General features: G+C 48.5%; 1 protein-coding gene across 1 annotated transcript in view; it reads left to right on the top strand.

Annotated features, from left to right (window-relative positions):
• The window catches only part of LOC148443173 (solute carrier family 66 member 2-like), a 140,212-nt gene that overhangs the window by 18,662 nt on the left and 95,400 nt on the right, over positions 1 to 26,150 (top strand). Inside the window, exons 2-3 of the mRNA XM_088463124.1 lie at positions 253 to 472; positions 19,305 to 19,438. Coding sequence (XP_088319250.1) covers positions 279 to 472; positions 19,305 to 19,438 — 328 coding nt within the window. The 5' untranslated portion in view covers positions 253 to 278. The remainder of the gene's footprint in view (positions 1 to 252; positions 473 to 19,304; positions 19,439 to 26,150) is intronic.

Below are 26,150 nucleotides of genomic sequence, written 5' to 3'. Positions count from 1 at the left end.
TAGTTACAGCTAGTTCTAAACTCTCCGTATACGGTAATAACAGTGGCGACACCTATAGGAAACCTTGAGGAACTGCACTTGTTGCTATCTGCAAGCAGACATGCACTATAAATGGCTAAATGACCATGCACTCTACTTCAGTAGCTTATAGACACAAAGACCATTGTGCAATGGAAAAATGTTTCCTCCATGTTGTCAACTTTATGCCAGATAACGTCAGTCCTGACCAGGTTCTGCTCTTCCCTATTGTAGGAGTATAAGGAGATTGCTGCAAGAGGATGGACTCTGTGGAGGACGATATAGGCTCCTGGCCGCTCCTCTCCTGGCTCGCCTCCTGTGTCATGGTGTTTGGCGGGGTAGTGCCCTACTTCCCCCAGTATCAGGACATTAAGCGGACGTCTAATCCTGACGGATTCTCCACCTGGGTGTGTTTTGTGCTGCTGGTCGCTAATATTCTAAGAATATTCTTTTGGTGAGTGGAAAATATCACGGATGTGATAACCAGCCTGTACCTCAGTCACTAGTTACACCCACCAAAATGTCATTTATTCCTGAACACTCTTAGAAATTGTGCTCTCTCTCTGTACTGGGGCAGGAAACTGGAGGAAATTAATACAGACAGTGGATCTACTAATGATGGAAGTGACCCTAATGGGGTGATGCAGTGTTCAGCGCAAGTTGGTGTAATTTCTCCTACTATGCTTGCATGGTACTAAGGGGCATATGTATCAAAGCTTGATGTGAGTTAAAATTGTGAAATATATATAGCACCAACCAATCAGCTCCAAACTATCATTTCTTAAACACAGCCTGGAAAAATGTAAGTTAGAAGCTGATTGGTTGGTGATATATATCTCACAATTTTATCTCACATCAAGCTTTGATACATCTGCCCCTAAGGCACCCATTTACTAACGAGTTTTATCACCAAAATGAGTGATAAATTTCACTGTGTATGATATATGGTGCTCCAGCCAAACAGCTCCCAACTGTCACTGTGTATGATAAATGGTGCTCCAGCCAATCAGCTCCTAGCTGTCACTGTGTATGATAAATGGTGCTCCAGCCAATCAGCTCCCAACTGTCACTGTGTATGATAAATGGTGCTCCAGCCAATTAGCTCTCAACTGTCACTGTGTATGATAAATGGTGCTCCAGCCAATCAGCTCCCAACTGTCACTGTGTATGATAAATGGTGCTCCAGCCAATCAGCTCCTAGCTGTCACTGTGTATGATAAATGGTGCTCCAGCCAATCAGCTCCTAACTGTCATGTGTATGATAAATGGTGCTCCAGCCAATCAGCTCCTAACTGTCACTGTGTATGATAAATTGTGCTCCAGCCAATCAGCTCTCAGCTGTCACTGTGTATGATAAATGGTGCTTCAACCAATTAGCTCCCAACTGTCACTGTGTATGATAAATGATGCTCCAGCCAATCAGCTCCCAACTGTCACTGTGTATGATAAATGGTGCTCCAGCCAATCAGCTCCCCACTGTCACTGTGTATGATAAATGGTGCTCCAGCCAATCAGCTCCCAACTGTCACTGTGTATGATAAATGGTACTCCAACCAATCAGATCCCAACTGTCACTGTGTATGATAAATGGTGCTCCAGCCAATCAGCTCTCAGCTGTCACTGTGTATGATAAATGGTGCTCCAACCAATCAGATCCCAACTGTCACTGTGTATGATAAATGGTGCTCCAGCCAAACAGCTCCCAACTGTCACTGTGTATGATAAATGGAGCTCCAGCCAAACAGCTCCCAACTGTCACTGTGTATGATAAATGGTGCTCCAGCCAATCAGCTCCTAGCTGTCACTGTGTATGATAAATGGTGCTCCAGCCAATCAGCTCCCAACTGTCACTGTGTATGATAAATGGTGCTCCAGCCAATTAGCTCTCAACTGTCACTGTGTATGATAAATGGTGCTCCAGCCAATCAGCTCCCAACTGTCACTGTGTATGATAAATGGTGCTCCAGCCAATCAGCTCCTAGCTGTCACTGTGTATGATAAATGGTGCTCCAGCCAATCAGCTCCTAACTGTCATGTGTATGATAAATGGTGCTCCAGCCAATCAGCTCCTAACTGTCACTGTGTATGATAAATTGTGCTCCAGCCAATCAGCTCTCAGCTGTCACTGTGTATGATAAATGGTGCTTCAACCAATTTGCTCCCAACTGTCACTGTGTATGATAAATGATGCTCCAGCCAATCAGCTCCCAACTGTCACTGTGTATGATAAATGGTGCTCCAGCCAATCAGCTCCCCACTGTCACTGTGTATAATAAATGGTGCTCCAGCCAATCAGCTCCCAACTGTCACTGTGTATGATAAATGGTGCTCCAACCAATCAGATCCCAACTGTCACTGTGTATGATAAATGGTGCTCCAGCCAATCAGCTCTCAGCTGTCACTGTGTATGATAAATGGTGCTCCAACCAAGTAGCTCCCAACTGTCACTGTGTATGATAAATGGTGCTCCAGCCAAACAGCTCCCAACTGTCACTGTGTATGATAAATGGTGCTCCAGCCAATCAGCTCCCAACTGCAACTGTGTATGATAAATGGTGCTCCAACCAATCAGCTCCCAACTGTCACTGTGTATGATAAATGGTGCTCCAGCCAATCAGCTCCCCACTGTCACTGTGTATGATAAATGGTGCTCCAACCAATCAGCTCCCAACTGTCACTGTGTATGATAAATGGTGCTCCAGCCAATCAGCTCCCAACTGTCACTGTGTATGATAAATGGTGCTCCAGCCAATTAGCTCCCAACTGTCACTGTGTACGCTAAATGGTGCTCCAGCCAATCGGCTCTCAGCCGTCACTGTGTATGATAAATGGTGCTCCAACCAATCAGCTCCCAACTGTCACTGTGTTTGATCAATTGTTCTCCAGCCAATCAGCTTCCAATTGTCCTGTGTATGATAAATGGTGCTCCAGCCAATCAGCTTCCAACTGTCCTGTGTATGATAAATGGTGCTCCAGCCAATCAGCTCCCAACTGTCACTGTGTATGATAAATGGTGCTCCAGCCAATCAGCTCCCAAGTGTCACTGTGTATGATAAATGGTTCTCCAGCCAATCAGCTCCGAACTGTCATCTGTGCATGATAAATGGTGCTCCAGCCAATCAGCTCCCAACTGTCACTGTGTATGATAAATGGTGCTCCAACCAATCAGATCCCAACTGTCACTGTGTATGATAAATGGTGCTCCAGCCAATCAGCTCTCAGCTGTCACTGTGTATGATAAATGGTGCTCCAACCAAGTAGCTCCCAACTGTCACTGTGTATGATAAATGGTGCTCCAGCCAAACAGCTCCCAACTGTCACTGTGTATGATAAATGGTGCTCCAGCCAATCAGCTCCCAAGTGTCACTGTGTATGATAAATGGTGCTCCAGCCAATCAGCTCTCCACTGTCACTGTGTATGATAAATGGTGCTCCAACCAATCAGCTCTCATCTGTCATTGTGTATGATAAATGGTGCTCCAGCCAATCAGCTCCCCACTGTCACTGTGTATGATAAATGGTGCTCCAGCCAATCAGCTCCCAACTGTCACTGTGTATGATAAATGGTGCTCCAGCCAATCAGCTCCCAACTGTCACTGTGTATGATAAATGGTGCTCCAGCCAATTAGCTCCCAACTGTCACTGTGTACGCTAAATGGTGCTCCAGCCAATCAGCTCTCAGCTGTCACTGTGTATGATAAATGGTGCTCCAGCCAATCAGCTTCCAACTGTCCTGTGTATGATAAATGGTGCTCCAGCCAATCAGCTCCCAACTGTCACTGTGTATGATAAATGGTGCTCCAGCCAATCACCTCCCAACTGTCACTGTGTATGATACATGGTGCTCCAGCCAATCAGCTCCCAAGTGTCACTGTGTATGATAAATGGTGCTCCAGCCAATCAGCTCCCAAGTGTCACTGTGTATGATAAATGGTTCTCCAGCCAATCAGCTCCCAACTGTCACTGTGTATGATAAATGGTGCTCCAGCCAATCAGCTCCCAAGTGTCACTGTGTATGATAAATGGTTCTCCAGCCAATCAGCTCCCAACTGTCATCTGTGTATGATAAACGGTGCTCCAGCCAATCAGCTCCCAACAGTCACTGTGTATGATAAATGGTGCTCCAGCCAATCAGCTCCCAACTGTCACTATGTATGATAAATGTTGCTCCAACCAATCAGCTCCCATCTGTCACTGTGTATGATAAATGGTGCTCCAGCCAATCAGCTCCCATCTGTCACTGTGTATGATAAGTGATGCTCCACCCAATCATCTCCCAACTGTCATTTTTCTAACAGTTGACAGTTGGGAGCTGATTGGCTGGAGCACCATTTATCATACACAGTGACAGTTGGGAGCTGATTGGCTGGAGCACCATTTATCATACACAGTGACAGTAGGGAGCTGATTGGCTGGATCACCATTTATCATACACAGTGACAGTTAGGAGCTGATTGATTGGAGCACCATTTATCATACACAGTGACAGTTGGGAGCTGATTGGCTGGAGCACCAGTTATCATACACAGTGACAGTTAGGAGGTGATTTGCTGGAGCACCATTTATCATACACAGTGACAGTTAGGAGCTGATTGGCTGGAGCACCATTTATCATACACAGATGACAGTTAGGAGCTGATTGGCTGGAGCACCATTTATCATACACAGTGACAGTTGGGAGCTGATTGGCTGGAGCACCATTTATCATACACAGTGACAGTTAGGAGCTGATTGATTGGAGCACCATTTATCATACACAGTGACAGTAGGGAGCTGATTGGCTGGATCACCATTTATCATACACAGTGACAGTTAGGAGCTGATTGATTGGAGCACCATTTATCATACACAGTGACAGTTAGGAGCTGATTGGCTGGAGCACCATTTATCATACACAGATGACAGTTAGGAGCTGATTGGCTGGAGCACCATTTATCATACACAGTGACAGTTGGGAGCTGATTGGCTGGAGCACCATTTATCATACACAGTGACAGTTGGGAGCTGATTGGCTGGAGCACCATTTATCATACACAGTGACAGTTGGGAGCTGATTGGCTGGAGCACCATTTATCATTCACAGTGACAGTTGGGAGCTGATTGGCTGGAGCACCATTTATTATACACAGTGACATTTTTCACTCGTTTTGGTGATAAAACTTACATCGGTATGCAGCGCTACATATGTTACTAATTGCCATACGCTTGGTTTGATGCCGTCGTAATCATTACGCAATAGGACTAACCCTATACAAAGTGCACAAAAATCATCTGCATGTGCACAACTCGCACTTCTCATGACAGACTCTCAACTTACCCTCGCTCAACTCAGCCTACATGCCAACTTCCTCTTACCACCCAGCAATGCCCCTCTAACAGCAGGTGGAGATGCGTCTGAGTTGTGTAATCTCTGTACATACGTGTGGCTTCATAGCATGTGTAACACGAAAACATGCAACATAAATCCGTATTTCTGTACAGCACCTATCCATGTGGTTTGTGTAATAGCCGTCATTATAAGCGTGTACTTACCCCATCTCTGCTCCTGGTTCTACAAACCTGCGTATTTACACACACAGGACATGCGGACAGCAGGAGATAGAGCGTTATAGCCCATCCGATGGGGGCACATACTATTACCAGTGTGTGTCAGTGCTGAGCGGGGACAGTTACAGCAGGAGATAGAGCGTTATAGCCCATCCGATGGGGGCACATACTATTACCAGTGTGTGTCAGTGCTGAGCGGGGACAGTTACAGCAGGAGATAGAGCGTTATAGCCCATCCGATGGGGGCACATACTATTACCAGTGTGTGTCAGTGCTGAGCAGGGAGAGTTACAGCAGGAGATAGAGCGTTATAGCCCATCCGATGGGGGCACATACTATTACCAGTGTGTGTCAGCGCTGAGCAGGGAGAGTTACAGCAGGAGATAGAGCGTTATAGCCCATCCGATGGGGGCACATACTATTACCAGTGTGTGTCAGTGCTGATCAGGGACAGTTACAGCAGGAGATAGAGCGTTATAGCCCATCCGATGGGGGCACATACTATTACCAGTGTGTGTCAGCGCTGATCAGGGACAGTTACAGCAGGAGATAGAGCGTTATAGCCCATCCGATGGGGGCACATACTATTACCAGTGTGTGTCAGCGCTGATCAGGGACAGTTACAGCAGGAGATAGAACGTTATAGCCCATCCGATGGGGGCACATACTATTACCAGTGTGTGTCAGCGCTGATCAGGGACAGTTACAGCAGGAGATAGAGCGTTATAGCCCATCCGATGGGGGCACATACCATTACCAGTGTGTGTCAGTGCTGATCAGGGAGAGTTACAGCAGGAGATAGAGCATTATAGCCTATCCGATGGGGGCACATACTATTACCAGTGTGTGTCAGCGCTGAGCAGGGAGAGTTACAGCAGGAGATAGAGCGTTATAGCCCATCCGATGGGGGCACATACTATTACCAGTGTGTGTCAGTGCTGATCAGGGACAGTTACAGCAGGAGATAGAGCGTTATAGCCCATCCGATGGGGGCACATACTATTACCAGTGTGTGTCAGCGCTGAGCAGGGAGAGTTACAGCAGGAGATAGAGCGTTATAGCCCATCCGATGGGGGCACATACTATTACCAGTGTGTGTCAGTGCTGATCAGGGACAGTTACAGCAGGAGATAGAGCGTTATAGCCCATCCGATGGGGGCACATACTATTACCAGTGTGTGTCAGTGCTGAGCAGGGAGAGTTACAGCAGGAGATAGAACGTTATAGCCCATCCGATGGGGGCACATACTATTACCAGTGTGTGTCAGTGCTGAGCAGGGAGAGTTACAGCAGGAGATAGAGCGTTATAGCCCATCCGATGGGGGCACATACTATTACCAGTGTGTGTCAGTGCTGATCAGGGACAGTTACAGCAGGAGATAGAGCGTTATAGCCCATCCGATGGGGGCACATACTATTACCAGTGTGTGTCAGTGCTGATCAGGGACAGTTACAGCAGGAGATAGAGCGTTATAGCCCATCCGATGGGGGCACATACTATTACCAGTGTGTGTCAGTGCTGATCAGGGACAGTTACAGCAGGAGATAGAGCGTTATAGCCCATCCGATGGGGGCACATACTATTACCAGTGTGTGTCAGTGCTGATCAGGGACAGTTACAGCAGGAGATAGAGCGTTATAGCCCATCCGATGGGGGCACATACTATTACCAGTGTGTGTCAGTGCTGATCAGGGAGAGTTACAGCAGGAGATAGAACGTTATAGCCCATCCGATGGGGGCACATACTATTACCAGTGTGTGTCAGTGCTGATCAGGGAGAGTTACAGCAGGAGATAGAGCGTTATAGCCCATCCGATGGGGGCACATACTATTACCAGTGTGTGTCAGTGCTGATCAGGGACAGTTACAGCAGGAGATAGAGCGTTATAGCCCATCCGATGGGGGCACATACTATTACCAGTGTGTGTCAGTGCTGATCAGGGAGAGTTACAGCGGGAGATAGAGCGTTATAGCCCATCCGATGGGGGCACATACTATTACCAGTGTGTGTCAGTGCTGATCAGGGACAGTTACAGCGGGAGATAGAGCGTTATAGCCCATCCGATGGGGGCACATACTATTACCAGTGTGTGTCAGCGCTGATCAGGGACAGTTACAGCGGGAGATAGAGCGTTATAGCCCATCCGATGGGGGCACATACTATTACCAGTGTGTGTCAGCGCTGATCAGGGACAGTTACAGCAGGAGATAGAACGTTATATCCCATCCGATAGGGGCACATACTATTACCAGTGTGTGTCAGCGCTGATCAGGGACAGTTACAGCAGGAGATAGAGCGTTATAGCCCATCCGATGGGGGCACATACTATTACCAGTGTGTGTCAGTGCTGATCAGGGAGAGTTACAGCAGGAGATAGAGCGTTATAGCCCATCCGATGGGGGCACATACTATTACCAGTGTGTGTCAGCGCTGAGCAGGGAGAGTTACAGCAGGAGATAGAGCGTTATAGCCCATCCGATGGGGGCACATACTATTACCAGTGTGTGTCAGTGCTGAGCGGGGACAGTTACAGCAGGAGATAGAGCGTTATACCCCATCCGATGGGGGCACATACTATTACCAGTGTGTGTCAGTGCTGAGCGGGGACAGTTACAGCAGGAGATAGAGCGTTATACCCCATCCGATGGGGGCACATACTATTACCAGTGTGTGTCAGTGCTGAGCGGGGACAGTTACAGCAGGAGATAGAGCGTTATAGCCCATCCGATGGGGGCACATACTATTACCAGTGTGTGTCAGTGCTGAGCAGGGAGAGTTACAGCAGGAGATAGAGCGTTATAGCCCATCCGATGGGGGCACATACTATTACCAGTGTGTGTCAGTGCTGAGCAGGGAGAGTTACAGCAGGAGATAGAGCGTTATAGCCCATCCGATGGGGGCACATACTATTACCAGTGTGTGTCAGTGCTGAGCAGGGAGAGTTACAGCAGGAGATAGAGCGTTATAGCCCATCCTATGGGGGCACATACTATTACCAGTGTGTGTCAGTCCTGATCAGGGACAGTTACAGCAGGAGATAGAGCGTTATAGCCCATCCGATGGGGGCACATACTATTACCAGTGTGTGTCAGCGCTGAGCAGGGAGACTGACAGCAGGAGATAGAGCGTTATAGCCCATCCGATGGGGGCACATACTATTACCAGTGTGTGTCAGTGCTGATCAGGGACAGTTACAGTAGGAGATAGAGCGTTATAGCCCATCCGATGGGGGCACATACTATTACCAGTGTGTGTCAGTGCTGAGCAGGGAGAGTTACAGCAGGAGATAGAACGTTATAGCCCATCCGATGGGGGCACATACTATTACCAGTGTGTGTCAGTGCTGAGCAGGGAGAGTTACAGCAGGAGATAGAGCGTTATAGCCCATCCGATAGGGGCACATACTATTACCAGTGTGTGTCAGTGCTGATCAGGGACAGTTACAGCAGGAGATAGAGCGTTATAGCCCATCCGATGGGGGCACATACTATTACCAGTGTGTGTCAGTGCTGATCAGGGACAGTTACAGCAGGAGATAGAGCGTTATAGCCCATCCGATGGGGGCACATACTATTACCAGTGTGTGTCAGTGCTGATCAGGGACAGTTACAGCAGGAGATAGAGCGTTATAGCCCATCCGATGGGGGCACATACTATTACCAGTGTGTGTCAGTGCTGATCAGGGAGAGTTACAGCAGGAGATAGAACGTTATAGCCCATCCGATGGGGGCACATACTATTACCAGTGTGTGTCAGTGCTGATCAGGGAGAGTTACAGCAGGAGATAGAGCGTTATAGCCCATCCGATGGGGGCACATACTATTACCAGTGTGTGTCAGTGCTGATCAGGGACAGTTACAGCAGGAGATAGAGCGTTATAGCCCATCCGATGGGGGCACATACTATTACCAGTGTGTGTCAGTGCTGATCAGGGAGAGTTACAGCAGGAGATAGAGCGTTATAGCCCATCCGATGGGGGCACATACTATTACCAGTGTGTGTCAGTGCTGATCAGGGACAGTTACAGCGGGAGATAGAGCGTTATAGCCCATCCGATGGGGGCACATACTATTACCAGTGTGTGTCAGCGCTGATCAGGGACAGTTACAGCAGGAGATAGAACGTTATAGCCCATCCGATGGGGGCACATACTATTACCAGTGTGTGTCAGCGCTGATCAGGGACAGTTACAGCAGGAGATAGAGCGTTATAGCCCATCCGATGGGGGCACATACTATTACCAGTGTGTGTCAGTGCTGATCAGGGAGAGTTACAGCAGGAGATAGAGCGTTATAGCCCATCCGATGGGGGCACATACTATTACCAGTGTGTGTCAGCGCTGAGCAGGGAGAGTTACAGCAGGAGATAGAGCGTTATAGCCCATCCGATGGGGGCACATACTATTACCAGTGTGTGTCAGTGCTGAGCGGGGACAGTTACAGCAGGAGATAGAGCGTTATACCCCATCCGATGGGGGCACATACTATTACCAGTGTGTGTCAGTGCTGAGCGGGGACAGTTACAGCAGGAGATAGAGCGTTATACCCCATCCGATGGGGGCACATACTATTACCAGTGTGTGTCAGTGCTGAGCGGGGACAGTTACAGCAGGAGATAGAGCGTTATAGCCCATCCGATGGGGGCACATACTATTACCAGTGTGTGTCAGTGCTGAGCAGGGAGAGTTACAGCAGGAGATAGAATGTTATAGCCCATCCGATGGGGGCACATACTATTACCAGTGTGTGTCAGTGCTGAGCAGGGAGAGTTACAGCAGGAGATAGAGCGTTATAGCCCATCCGATGGGGGCACATACTATTACCAGTGTGTGTCAGTGCTGAGCAGGGAGAGTTACAGCAGGAGATAGAGCGTTATAGCCCATCCGATGGGGGCACATACTATTACCAGTGTGTGTCAGTGCTGAGCAGGGAGAGTTACAGCGGGAGATAGAGCGTTATAGCCCTTCCTATGGGGGCACATACTATTACCAGTGTGTGTCAGTGCTGATCAGGGACAGTTACAGCGGGAGATAGAGCGTTATAGCCCATCCGATGGGGGCACATACTATTACCAGTGTGTGTCAGTGCTGATCAGGGACAGTTACAGCGGGAGATAGAGCGTTATAGCCCATCCTATGGGGGCACATACTATTACCAGTGTGTGTCAGTGCTGATCAGGGACAGTTACAGCAGGAGATAGAGCGTTATAGCCCATCCGATGGGGGCACATACTATTACCAGTGTGTGTCAGTGCTGATCAGGGACAGTTACAGCAGGAGATAGAGCGTTATAGCCCATCCGATGGGGGCACATACTATTACCAGTGTGTGTCAGTGCTGATCAGGGAGAGTTACAGCAGGAGATAGAGCGTTATAGCCCATCCGATGGGGGCACATACTATTACCAGTGTGTGTCAGTGCTGATCAGGGACAGTTACAGCAGGAGATAGAGCGTTATAGCCTATCCGATGGGGGCACATACTATTACCAGTGTGCGTCAGTGCTGAGCAGGGAGAGTTACAGCAGGAGATAGAGCGTTATAGCCCATCCGATGGGGGCACATACTATTACCAGTGTGTGTCAGCGCTGATCAGGGACAGTTACAGCAGGAGATAGAGCGTTATAGCCCATCCGATGGGGGCACATACTATTACCAGTGTGTGTCAGCGCTGAGCAGGGAGAGTTACAGCAGGAGATAGAGCGTTATAGCCCATCCGATGGGGGCACATACTATTACCAGTGTGTGTCAGTGCTGAGCGGGGACAGTTACAGCAGGAGATAGAGCGTTATAGCCCATCCGATGGGGGCACATACTATTACCAGTGTGTGTCAGTGCTGAGCAGGGAGAGTTACAGCAGGAGATAGAGCGTTATAGCCCATCCGATGGGGGCACATACTATTACCAGTGTGTGTCAGTGCTGATCAGGTACAGTTACAGCAGGAGATAGAGCGTTATAGCCCATCCGATGGGGGCACATACTATTACCAGTGTGTGTCAGCGCTGATCAGGGACAGTTACAGCGGGAGATAGAGCGTTATAGCCCTTACTATGGGGGCACATACTATTACCAGTGTGTGTCAGTGCTGAGCGGGGACAGTTACAGCAGGAGACAGAGCGTTATAGCCCATCCTATGGGGGCACATACTATTACCAGTGTGTGTCAGTGCTGATCAGGTACAGTTACAGCAGGAGATAGAGCGTTATAGCCCATCCTATGGGGGCACATACTATTACCAGTGTGTGTCAGTGCTGAGCGGGGACAGTTACAGCAGGAGATAGAACGTTATAGCCCATCCGATGGGGGCACATACTATTATCAGTGTGTGTCAGTGCTGATCAGGGACAGTTACAGCAGGAGATAGAGCGTTATAGCCCATCCGATGGGGGCACATACTATTACCAGTGTGTGTCAGTGCTGATCAGGGACAGTTACAGCAGGAGATAGAGCGTTATAGCCCATCCGATGGGGGCACATACTATTACCAGTGTGTGTCAGTGCTGATCAGGGAGAGTTACAGCAGGAGATAGAGCGTTATAGCCTATCCGATGGGGGCACATACTATTACCAGTGTGTGTCAGTGCTGATCAGTTACAGTTACAGCAGGAGATAGAGCGTTATAGCCCATCCGATGGGGGCACATACTATTACCAGTGTGTGTCAGCGCTGATCAGGGACAGTTACAGCAGGAGATAGAACGTTATAGCCCATCCGATGGGGGCACATACTATTACCAGTGTGTGTCAGTGCTGATCAGGGACAGTTACAGCAGGAGATAGAGCGTTATAGCCCATCCGATGGGGGCACATACTATTACCAGTGTGTGTCAGTGCTGATCAGGGACAGTTACAGCTGGAGATAGAGCGTTATAGCCCATCCGATGGGGGCACATACTATTACCAGTGTGTGTCAGTGCTGATCAGGGACAGTTACAGCAGGAGATAGAGCGTTATAGCCCATCCGATGGGGGCACATACTATTACCAGTGTGTGTCAGTGCTGAGCAGGGAGAGTTACAGCGGGAGATAGAGCGTTATAGCCCATCCGATGGGGGCACATACTATTACCAGTGTGTGTCAGTGCTGATCAGGGACAGTTACAGCGGGAGATAGAGCGTTATAGCCCATCCGATGGGGGCACATACTATTACCAGTGTGTGTCAGTGCTGATCAGGGACAGTTACAGCGGGAGATAGAGCGTTATAGCCCATCCTATGGGGGCACATACTATTACCAGTGTGTGTCAGTGCTGATCAGGGACAGTTACAGCAGGAGATAGAGCGTTATAGCCCATCCGATGGGGGCACATACTATTACCAGTGTGTGTCAGTGCTGATCAGGGAGAGTTACAGCAGGAGATAGAGCGTTATAGCCCATCCGATGGGGGCACATACTATTACCAGTGTGTGTCAGTGCTGATCAGGGACAGTTACAGCAGGAGATAGAGCGTTATAGCCTATCCGATGGGGGCACATACTATTACCAGTGTGTGTCAGTGCTGAGCAGGGAGAGTTACAGCAGGAGATAGAGCGTTATAGCCCATCCGATGGGGGCACATACTATTACCAGTGTGTGTCAGCGCTGATCAGGGACAGTTACAGCAGGAGATAGAGCGTTATAGCCCATCCGATGGGGGCACATACTATTACCAGTGTGTGTCAGCGCTGAGCAGGGAGAGTTACAGCAGGAGATAGAGCGTTATAGCCCATCCGATGGGGGCACATACTATTACCAGTGTGTGTCAGTGCTGAGCGGGGACAGTTACAGCAGGAGATAGAGCGTTATACCCCATCCGATGGGGGCACATACTATTACCAGTGTGTGTCAGTGCTGAGCGGGGACAGTTACAGCAGGAGATAGAGCGTTATAGCCCATCCGATGGGGGCACATACTATTACCAGTGTGTGTCAGTGCTGAGCAGGGAGAGTTACAGCAGGAGATAGAATGTTATAGCCCATCCGATGGGGGCACATACTATTACCAGTGTGTGTCAGTGCTGAGCAGGGAGAGTTACAGCAGGAGATAGAGCGTTATAGCCCATCCGATGGGGGCACATACTATTACCAGTGTGTGTCAGTTCTGAGCGGGGACAGTTACAGCAGGAGATAGAGCGTTATAGCCCATCCGATGGGGGCACATACTATTACCAGTGTGTGTCAGTGCTGAGCAGGGAGAGTTACAGCAGGAGATAGAATGTTATAGCCCATCCGATGGGGGCACATACTATTACCAGTGTGTGTCAGTGCTGAGCAGGGAGAGTTACAGCGGGAGATAGAGCGTTATAGCCCATCCTATGGGGGCACATACTATTACCAGTGTGTGTCAGTGCTGATCAGGGACAGTTACAGCAGGAGATAGAGCGTTATAGCCCATCCGATGGGGGCACATACTATTACCAGTGTGTGTCAGTGCTGATCAGGGACAGTTACAGCGGGAGATAGAGCGTTATAGCCCATCCGATGGGGGCACATACTATTACCTGTGTGTGTCAGTGCTGATCAGGGACAGTTACAGCGGGAGATAGAGCGTTATAGCCCATCCTATGGGGGCACATACTATTACCAGTGTGTGTCAGTGCTGATCAGGGACAGTTACAGCAGGAGATAGAGCGTTATAGCCCATCCGATGGGGGCACATACTATTACCAGTGTGTGTCAGTGCTGATTAGGGAGAGTTACAGCAGGAGATAGAGCGTTATAGCCCATCCGATGGGGGCACATACTATTACCAGTGTGTGTCAGTGCTGATCAGGGACAGTTACAGCAGGAGATAGAGCGTTATAGCCTATCCGATGGGGGCACATACTATTACCAGTGTGTGTCAGTGCTGAGCAGGGAGAGTTACAGCAGGAGATAGAGCGTTATAGCCCATCCGATGGGGGCACATACTATTACCAGTGTGTGTCAGCGCTGATCAGGGACAGTTACAGCAGGAGATAGAGCGTTATAGCCCATCCGATGGGGGCACATACTATTACCAGTGTGTGTCAGTGCTGAGCGGGGACAGTTACAGCAGGAGATAGAGCGTTATACCCCATCCGATGGGGGCACATACTATTACCAGTGTGTGTCAGCGCTGATCAGGGACAGTTACAGCAGGAGATAGAGCGTTATAGCCCATCCGATGGGGGCACATACTATTACCAGTGTGTGTCAGTGCTGATCAGGTACAGTTACAGCAGGAGATAGAGCGTTATAGCCCATCCGATGGGGGCACATACTATTACCAGTGTGTGTCAGTGCTGAGCAGGGACAGTTACAGCAGGAGATAGAGCGTTATAGCCCATCCGATGGGGGCACATACTATTACCAGTGTGTGTCAGTGCTGAGCAGGGAGAATTACAGCAGGAGATAGAATGTTATAGCCCATCCGATGGGGGCACATACTATTACCAGTGTGTGTCAGTGCTGAGCAGGGAGAGTTACAGCAGGAGATAGAGCGTTATAGCCCATCCGATGGGGGCACATACTATTACCAGTGTGTGTCAGCGCTGATCAGGGACAGTTACAGCAGGAGATAGAGCGTTATAGCCCATCCGATGGGGGCACATGCTATTACCAGTGTGTGTCAGCGCTGATCAGGGACAGTTACAGCAGGAGATAGAGCGTTAAAGCCCATCCGATGGGGGCACATACTATTACCAGTGTGTGTCAGTGCTGATCAGGGACAGTTACAGCAGGAGATAGAGCGTTATAGCCCATCCGATGGGGGCACATACTATTACCAGTGTGTGTCAGTGCTGATCAGGGACAGTTACTGCAGGAGATAGAGCGTTATAGCCCATCCGATGGGGGCACATACTATTACTAGGGATGTGCGCCGGACCATTTTTGCCGGATTTGGATTTGGATTTGGTTCTAATTCGTCGTCCGGCTTTGGATTTGGATTTGGATTTGCCAAACTGCGGTGACTGGCTTTGGATTTGGATTTGGATTTGGATTTTTTTACAAAAATTGACAAAAAAAGCTAAAATCACATAAATTGGTCTTTTTTTTCTTCCTAGAGTATTATTAACCTCAATAACATTAATTTCCAGTCAATTTAGACCATATCACAGCTTATAATATTGTTTTCAACATTATTGGCCAAAGGTTGCAGTGAGCTGACTGGTTACTAAGCGACAAAGCAGCGGCACAACGACACAGACACCACAGTATAAAGCACATCTATGACACATTGCCACACAGCAGTGGCAGAAATGAAAAGTAGTGCACCCACCCAGTGGGGTACGGCCAGCAGAGTCACAGTACTTGTTTACAAAGTGGGCTACGGCCCTAGGAGTCACAGTGCACAATCTTATTAGCATTACACCGCACATAGGGCCTGATTCACATTACACCATAAAGTAGTGTCTCTTATTTATGTTACGACACACAGTAGTGCCCCTTTTACACAATGCCCACAGTAGTGACCCTTTTACACAATGCCCACAGTAGCGGTGTCCCTTACACAATGTCCCCCAGCAGTGGTGCCCCCTATGCAGTCCCCTTAGTAGTACGGTCCACTATGCAGTGCCCCCAGTTGAATGCTCCCCAGTAGTATGCCCCCCATTAGCAGGCCCCCCCAGTAGTATGTCCCCCATTAGCAGGCCCCCCCAGTAGTATGCCCCCCATTAGCATGCCACCCAGTAGTATGCCCCCCCAGTAGTATGGCTCCCCCAGTAGTATGGCTCCCCCAGTAGCAGGCCCCCCCAGTAGTAGGCTGCTCCAGTAGTAGCCCCCCCTGTAGTATGGGCCCCCCCTGTAGTATGGCCCCCCCTGTAGTAGGCCCCCCCAGTAGTATGGCCCCCCCCAGTAGCAGGCCCCTCAGTAGTATGGCCCCCCCAGTAGCAGACCCCCCCCAGTAGTATAGCCCCCCCCAGTAGCAGGCCCCTCTGTAGTATGGCCCCCCAGTAGTATAGCCCTGCCCAGTAGCAGACCCCCCCCAGTAGTGCAGACCCCCCCAGTAGTATAGCCCCCCCCCCAGTAGCAGGCCCCTCTGTAGTATGGCCCCCCAATAGTGCAGATCCCCCCCAGTAGTATGGCCCCCCCAGTAGCAGACCCCCCCCAGTAGTATAGCCCCCCCAGTAGCAGGCCCCTCTGTAGTATGGCCCCCCCAGTAGTATTGCCTCCCCCAGTAGCAGACCCCCCCCAGTAGTGCAGACCCCCCCCCAGTAGTATAGCCCCCCCAGTAGCAGGCCCCTCTGTAGTATGGCCCCCCCAGTAGTATAGCCCCCCCCCAGTAGCAGACCCCCCCAGTAGTGCAGACCCCCCCCCCCCCAGTAGCGCCCCCGGACCTTTGACAAGTAAAAAAATAAAAAAAATAAAACTTACCTGTATCCCCGCTCCCGCGCCGTCCGCTCTGTCACACGCTGAGGAGGGAGCCGGAAGACGGAGCTCATGTGTGAGCTCCAGCCGGCTCCCTCCGTGCAGCAGCCAATGAGAGTCTGTGTGACTCTCATTGGCTGCTGTAACAAACACACAGCTGCCGCTGGCGGCTGTGTGTCTGTGTCTGTGTAGGGCAGAGCGCTATCACTGCGCTCTGCCCTACACGCGAGGAGACCTGATGTCGGATTCTCTAGTGAGAATCCGACATCAGGCGGCCGCCGTTCGGCCCCGAACGGGGATCCGAGTCAGGCGGTGAACACCCGAACAGGGTTCGGGTGGACTCGGATCCCCAATGTTCGGAGCGGTTCGGATTCCACAGAATCCGAACCGCTCATCTCTAACTATTACCAGTGACAAATAGATCACCGATCTGGTTTAGTCTCTGTTTTGACCCATGCTGACCAATGCCAAAATTACCACAACAGCTATGTCTGATACCCCCAGCTAGGCCAAGTCCCTATAAGGGCCCAGAAAGCCTTTTCTGTTACATTATTAATGAAATGGGTTTTAGCTGACGTCACGCAGCTGGAACGGTCACAGTTTGACTTTTACCAACACACAGATGTCATTATTTCTCTGTTGGAAAGTAGATTTCGCCTCCTGGGCTGTATTATAAATTGATGCTTTCCTGAATTTACGCTGTAATTATTAAACCCGCTGACGTGTACGCAGCATCGCTTCTTCATCTTCTATTTTGTTTAATTTTATTTTTTTAATGATTAGTTTAAAATATTCCCCTTGTCACGGGGGCACCTAATTACATCCAATTCTTGTAACTGTCATGTTTCTTTCAACTTCCAGTTGTTCCCTCACATTATTGCAGCCCATGAAATGTGCAGAGAATTAATGTGAGCGTATTAATGAGCGGCTTCTGATCTCCGTGCCAGTAATAAGGCTGAGATAATGTGCAAATATGAACGGACAGAGAAAGGCTTATTCAATGCCGTCCCTACATTTATCCCAGCATAACAAGTTGTGTATCGGCAAGGTCACTGCGGTGTTGTAATAATCTATAGTTACTGTCAGTGCACTTTGTGGCATCATTACTATGTGCGTATTGATAAATAAATGTATGGATGGTCACTAAATGCCACACCCAGCGAGAGTATATTTGTATTTTATCAGTGGAATAAACCACACTGACCAATAGGCTTTATTGCACTATTTCTAGAGCGCAGAATGAAAGCACACTGCCAAACAGAGGGGCTTATTCACAGCACAGCCCATGGTTTGCGTACATCTCCGAAGGTTTGGGATCTGCGCGTGCCCAGGATCTGTGCTGCGAGCTCGCTCGCAATGCCCCCTAAGATGCAGCATGAGTGGCACCCTGTGGTCGTTTGGGGGCAGGGAGGGCGTGGCGATGGGGACCGTGCAGATGTGCTGAGCCAGTGTCTCCGTCTTCTGACACAGATCTACTGGACTGGGCTACGGAGATGAGACTGCTATTGTGAGTAGCCTTAGGCTTACTCAGTTGGCCGATGCCATGACCGATGGTCGCTATGTCTTCGGACGCAGCATTTGGATATCACCAAGGGATGCAATCGGGAAGCCGGCTGACGTAAGTCCGACAGCCGGCTTCCCGACTGCATTATCCCGGCGAGGGTCAACTGACAGGCGTCTAAATCTAGACGCCTGTCATATTTCTGACGCCTGGAGACCGGCGCCCGGCATCCCGATCGAAGGGATACCGGCGCCGCCAGCAGAGAGCCGAGGGATGGGAGGGTTAGGTTTAGGGCTCCCGGGGGGGGACTTAGGGTTAGGCACCCTCCCCAGGAGGGTTAGGATTAGGCTAGGGGGAGGTAGGGTTAGGGTTAGGAACCCTCGGGAGCAGGTTAGGGTTAGGCACCCTCCCGGGGGACTTAGGTTTAGGCAGCGGGGAAGGGGGGGTTTAGGGTTAGGCACTTAGAGGGGGGATTAGGGTTAGGCACAGGGGGATGGTTATTGTTAGGCACCCCTAAGGAGGGTTAAGGTTAGGGGGGTTAGGTTAGGTTAGTAGATACTTACCTTAGGACGATCGGGATTTCTAGCGCTGTCGGGCTTCCGTGCTCTGCTGTTTTGTCGGCCTGCCGCTGCCAGGATTCGAACTCTCGACCATGCGGCCGCCGGGAAATCATACCGATTCCATCACCAATGCTCTTTCTGGCCCAGGGCACCATAAAGTCTACTTATGGCTCTGGGTCCCTTAACCAATGAGCGGTGACCTGTTTGTTAGGATTTGTCCCTAGAAATGAGGCTGAGGACCTGACAGCTGGTACCCGGTCTCTGGTATAGCCTCCTCCGGCCTCTGATGACCATGGTCCTCTTTGTTGCCAGGGACAGACAGAGTGCCAGCACCGCCAATCTGTTCATGATCACTGTGTTCTTTTCTTTCTACAGGTTTGGGAAGTATTTTGAGTACCCGCTCCTGCTACAGAGCATTCTGATGATCATGGTCATGTTCACTCTACTGCACCTCTGCTGCTCAGTGCAGGCGGCGAACCGCGTCTCCACAATGCAGCACCGCTTTACAGGTGAGCGACACCAGTCTTATGTAATAGGGGACACAAGGAGGTACCAGGCGAAGGCCATCAGGCATGTCACTGGTCATACAATCATGTGCTCATGTATAGTGACCACCTCCTCTGGGTGCAGATAGTAGACCCCTTCCAAAGTTCCAGGTCCTACTCCTATTTATGACTAATAGTTATATTCTATTATCTAGTTATCTCCACTTACTAATATAAATAGGAGATGCCATGTTTATTTGTGATAGAAATATGGATATCTATCTAGGTGCGGGGAGGGACGCTGTGTGCCGAAAAGGGGGCGTGGCCACGTGGGCAGGGGAGTGGCCACGTGGGCAGGGGGCATGGCCTCTCAGCTTGAACCCTTGGGGGAGAGCGGGGGTGCAGGAGGTACCTTCCTGCAGTGCTACAGTGCAGCACCCGGCTCCTGTCACTGAGGAAGAGTCTGCACCTAGGTGTCACCCCTCGGCGGGTGACACCCAGGTGCGAACCGCACCCCCCTTGTGACGCCACTACTCATATCTATCTATCTTATCTCTATCTTTCTCATATATATTTCGTATATATCTCATATCTATCTTTCTCATATATATCTATCTCATATATATCTCATATATGTCTCATATCTATCTTTCTCATATATATCTATCTATCTCTCTCATATCTATCTATCTCATATCTATCTCATATCTATCTATCTATCTCATATCTATCTATCCGATAGATAGATAGATATGATATAGATAGATATGAGATAGATATGAGATAGATAGATAGATAGATAGATAGATATGAGATAGATAGATGGATAGATAGATATGAGATAAATATGAGATAGATAGATAGATAGATAGATAGATAGATAGATAGATAGATAGATAGATATGAGATAGATAGATAGATAGATATGAGATAGATAGATAAATAGATATGAGATAGGTAGATATGAGATAGATAGATATGAGATAGATAGATAGATAGATATTAGATAGATAGATATGAGAGAGAGAAATAGATATGAGATAGATAGATAGATAGATAGATATGAGATAGATAGATAGAAATATATGGAGATAGATAGATAGATAGATAATTAGATAGATCTGAGATAGATAGATAGATGTAAGTTAGATATGAGATAGATATTAGATAGATTTGAGATAGATCTCATATCTAACTCATATCTATCTATCTCTCTATCTCATATCCATCTAATATCTATCTATCTATCTATCTATCTCATATCTATACAGTAACTTCCTTGCTTCTCTCTGAGCTTTTCACTCATGTCTTCATATCAGTCGGCTGTTTCTCAGTAATCTATACTAGAAAAAGCTGCTCTCTGGATAGAGCTGTATGTGATGGAGAGAGCAGAGCAGAGCTGTGTCTCATTCCAGAGTAACAACAGCTGCACCTGATGATATAAACTTGTCTTATACTGACGTTTCACACCCTGAGGAAAGGTTTGGTCTTATACTGACGTTTCACACCCTGAGGAAAGGGTTTGGTCTTATAATGACGTTTCACACCCTGAGGAAAGGGTTTGGTCTTATACTGACATTTCACACCCTGAGGAAAGGGTTTGGTCTTATACTGACGTTTCACACCCTGAGGGAGGGTTTGGTCTTATACTGACGTTTCACACCCTGAGGAAAGGGTTTGGTCTTATACTGACGTTTCACACCCTGAGGGAAGGTTTGGTCTTATACTGACGTTTCACACCCTGAGGGAAAGGTTTGGTCTTATACTGACGTTTCACACCCTGAGGGAAGGTTTGGTCTTATACAAACGTTTCACACCCTGAGGGAAGGTTTGGTCTTATACTGACGTTTCACACCCTGAGGAAAGGGTTTGGTCTTATACTGACGTTTCACACCCTGAGGGAGGGTTTGGTCTTATACTGACGTTTCACACCCTGAGGGAAAGGTTTGGTCTTATACTGACGTTGCACACCCTGAGGAAAGGGTTTGGTCTTATACTGACGTTTCACACCCTGAGGGAAAGGTTTGGTCTTATACTGACGTTTCACACCCTGAGGGAAAGGTTTGATCTTATACTGACATTTCACACCCTGAGGGAAAGGTTTGGTCTTATACTGACGCTTCACACCCTGAGGAAAGGGTTTGGTCTTATACTGACGTTTCACACCCTGAGGGAAAGGTTTGGTCTTATACTGACATTTCACACCCTGAGGAAAGGGTTTGGTCTTATACTGACGTTTCACACCTTGAGGGAAAGGTTTGGTCTTATACTGACGTTTCACACCCTGAGGGAAGGTTTGGTCTTATACTGACGTTTCACACCCTGAGGAAAGGTTTGGTCTTATACTGACGTTTCACACCCTGAGGAAAGGTTTGGTCTTATACTGACGTTTCACACCCTGAGGAAAGGTTTGGTCTTATACTGACGTTTCACACCCTGAGGAAAGGTTTGGTCTTATACTGACGTTTCACACCCTGAGGGAGGGTTTGGTCTTATACTGACGTTTCACACCCTGAGGAAAGGTTTGGTCTTATACTGACGTTTCACACCCTGAGGAAAGGTTTGGTCTTATACTGACATTTCACACCCTGAGGGAGGGTTTGGTCTTATACTGACGTTTCACACCCTGAGGGAAAGGTTTGGTCTTATACTGACGTTTCACACCCTGAGGGAAGGTTTGGTCTTATACTGACGTTTCACACCCTGAGGAAAGGTTTGGTCTTATACTGACGTTTCACACCCTGAGGGAGGGTTTGGTCTTATACTGACGTTTCACACCCTGAAGGAAAGGTTTGGTCTTATACTGACGTTTCACACCCTGAGGGAAAGGTTTGATCTTATACTGACGTTTCACACCCTGAGGAAAGGTTTGGTCTTATACTGACGTTTCACACCCTGAGGGAAAGGTTTGGTCTTATACTGACGTTTCACACCCTGAGGAAAGGTTTGGTCTTATACTGACGTTTCACACCCTGAGGGAGGGTTTGGTCTTATACTGACGTTTCACACCCTCAGGGAAGGGTTTGGTCTTATACTGACGTTTCACACCCTGAGGAAAGGTTTGGTCTTATACTGACGTTTCACACCCTGAGGAAAGGTTTGGTCTTATACTGACGTTTCACACCCTGAGGAAAGGGTTTGGTCTTATAATGACGTTTCACACCCTGAGGAAAGGGTTTGGTCTTATACTGACGTTTCACACCCTGAGGAAAGGGTTTGGTCTTATACTGACGTTTCACACCCTGAGGGAGGGTTTGGTCTTATACTGACGTTTCACACCCTGAGGAAAGGGTTTGGTCTTATACTGACGTTTCACACCCTGAGGAAAGGGTTTGGTCTTATACTGACGTTTCACACCCTGAGGGAAAGGGTTTGGTCTTATACTGACGTTTTACACCCTGAGGGAAAGGTTTGGTCTTATACTGACGTTTCACACCCTGAGGAAAGGTTTGGTCTTATACTGACGTTTCACACCCTGAGGAAAGGTTTGGTCTTATACTGACGTTTCACACCCTGAGGGAGGGTTTGGTCTTATACTGACGTTTCACACCCTGAGGGAGGGTTTGGTCTTATACTGACGTTTCACACCCTGAGGGAAGGGTTTGGTCTTATACTGACGTTTCACACCCTGAGGGAAGGGTTTGGTCTTCTACTGACGTTTCACACCCTGAGGGAAAGGTTTGGTCTTATACTGACGTTTCACACCCTGAGGGAAAGGTTTGGTCTTATACTGACGTTTCACACCCTGAGGGAAAGGTTTGCTCTTATACTGACGTTTAACACCCTGAGGGAAAGGTTTGGTCTTATACTGACGTTTCACAGCCTGAGGGAAAGGGTTTGGTCTTATACTGACGTTTCACACCCTGAGGGAAGGTTTGGTCTTATACTGACGTTTCACACCCTGAGGAAAGGGTTTGGTCTTATACTGACGTTTCACACCCTGAGGGAAAGGTTTGGTCTTATACTGACGTTTCACACCCCGAGGGAAGGTTTGGTCTTATACTGACGTTTCACACCCCGAGGGAAGGTTTGGTCTTATACTGACGTTTCACACCCCGAGGGAAGGTTTGGTCTTATACTGACGTTTCACACCCCGAGGAAAGGTTTGGTCTTATACTGACGTTTCACACCCTGAGGAAAGGTTTGGTCTTATACTGACTTTCACACCCTGAGGAAAGGGTTGGTCTTATACTGACGTTTCACACCCTGAGGAAAGGTTTGGTCTTATACTGACGTTTCACACCCTGTGGGAGGGTTTGGTCTTATACTGACGTTTCACACCCTGAGGAAAGGTTTGGTCTTATACTGACGTTTCACACCCTGAGGAAAGGTTTGGTCTTATACTGACGTTTCACACCCTGAGGGAGGGTTTGGTCTTATACTGACGTTTCACACCCTGAGGAAAGGTTTGGTCTTATACTGACGTTTCACACCCTGAGGGAAGGTTTGGTCTTATACTGACGTTTCACACCCTGAGGAAAGGTTTGGTCTTATACTGACGTTTCACACCCTGAGGGAGGGTTTGGTCTTATACTGACGTTTCACACCCTGAAGGAAAGGTTTGGTCTTATACTGACGTTTCACACCCTGAGGAAAGGTTTGGTCTTATACTGACGTTTCACACCCTGAGGAAAGGGTTTGGTCTTATACTGACGTTTCACACCCTGAGGAAAGGGTTTGGTCTTATACTGACGTTTCACACCCTGAGGAAAGGTTTGGTCTTATACTGATGTTTCACTCCCTGAGGGAAAGGTTTGGTCTTATACTGACGTTTCACACCCTGAGGAAAGGGTTTGGTCTTATACTGACGTTTCACACCCTGAGGAAAGGGTTTGGTCTTATACTGATGTTTCACACCCTGAGGAAAGGTTTGGTCTTATACTGACGTTTCACACCCTGAGGGAAAGGTTTGGTCTTATACTGACGTTTCACACGCTGAGGAAAGGTTTGGTCTTATACTGACGTTTCACACCCTGAGGGAGGGTTTGGTCTTATACTGACGTTTCACACCCTGAGGGAAAGGTTTGGTCTTATACTGACATTTCACACCCTGAGGAAAGGTTTGGTCTTATACTGACGTTTCACACCCTGAGGAAAGGGTTTGGTCTTATACTGACGTTTCACACCCTGAGGAAAGGGTTTGGTCTTATACTGACGTTTCACACCCTGAGGAAAGGGTTTGGTCTTATACTGACGTTTCACACCCTGAGGGAGGGTTTGGTCTTATACTGACGTTTCACACCCTGAGGAAAGGGTTTGGTCTTATACTGACGTTTCACACCCTGAGGAAAGGGTTTGGTCTTATACTGACGTTTCACACCCTGAGGGAAAGGTTTGGTCTTATACTGACGTTTTACACCCTGAGGAAAGGTTTGGTCTTATACTGACGTTTCACACCCTGAGGGAGGGTTTGGTCTTATACTGACGTTTCACACCCTGAGGGAGGGTTTGGTCTTATACTGATGTTTCACACCCTGAGGGAAGGGTTTGGTCTTCTACTGACGTTTCACACCCTGAGGGAAAGGTTTGGTCTTATACTGACGTTTCACACCCTGAGGGAAAGGTTTGGTCTTATACTGACGTTTCACACCCTGAGGGAAAGGTTTGGTCTTATACTGACGTTTCACACCCTGAGGGAAAGGGTTTGGTCTTATACTGACGTTTCACACCCTGAGGGAAGGTTTGGTCTTATACTGACGTTTCACACCCTGAGGGAAGGTTTGGTCTTATACTGATGTTTCACACCCTGAGGAAAGGTTTGGTCTTATACTGACGTTTCACACCCTGAGGAAAGGTTTGGTCTTATACTGACGTTTCACACCCTGAGGGAAAGGTTTGGTCTTATACTGACGTTTCACACCCTGAGGGAAAGGTTTGGTCTTATACTGACGTTTCACACCCTGAGGGAAGGTTTGGTCTTATACTGACGTTTCACACCCTGAGGGAAGGTTTGGTCTTATACTGACGTTTCACACCCTGAGGGAAAGGTTTGGTCTTATACTGACGTTTCACACCCTGAGGACAGGGTTTGGTCTTATACTGACGTTTCACACCCTGAGGAAAGGTTTGGTCTTATACTGACGTTTCACACCCTGAGGAAAGGGTTTGGTCTTATACTGATGTTTCACACCCTGAGGAAAGGTTTGGTCTTATACTGACGTTTCACACCCTGAGGAAAGGTTTGGTCTTATACTCATGTTTCACACCCTGAGGAAAGGGTTTGGTCTTATACTGACGTTTCACACCCTGAGGAAAGGTTTGGTCTTATACTGACGTTTCACACCCTGAGGAAAGGGTTTGGTTTTATACTGACATTTCACACCCTGAGGAAAGGTTTGGTCTTATACTGAGGTTTCACACCCTGAGGGAAAGGTTTGGTCTTATACTGACGTTTCACACCCTGCGGGAAAGGTTTGGTCTTATACTGATGTTTCACACCCTGAGGAAAGGTTTGGTCTTATACTGACGTTTCACACCCTGAGGAAAGGTTTGGTCTTATACTGACGTTTCACACCCTGAGGGAGGGTTTGGTCTTATACTGACGTTTCACACCCTGATGAAAGGTTTGGTCTCATACTGACGTTTCACACCCTGAGGGAAAGGTTTGGTCTTATACTGACGTTTCACACCCTGAGGGAAAGGGTTTGGTCTTATACTGATGTTTCACACCCTGAGGAAAGGGTTTGGTCTTATACTGACGTTTCACACCCTGAGGAAAGGTTTGGTCTTATACTGA

The sequence above is a fragment of the Taudactylus pleione genome, unplaced genomic scaffold (genome assembly GCF_031769625.1).
Source record: "Taudactylus pleione unplaced genomic scaffold, aTauple2 ptg001318l, whole genome shotgun sequence".
NCBI classification, from domain to species: Eukaryota; Metazoa; Chordata; class Amphibia; order Anura; family Myobatrachidae; genus Taudactylus; species Taudactylus pleione.
The sequence above is the reverse complement of the archived record's forward strand: the minus strand, read 5'-3'. Positions and strand labels throughout refer to the sequence as shown.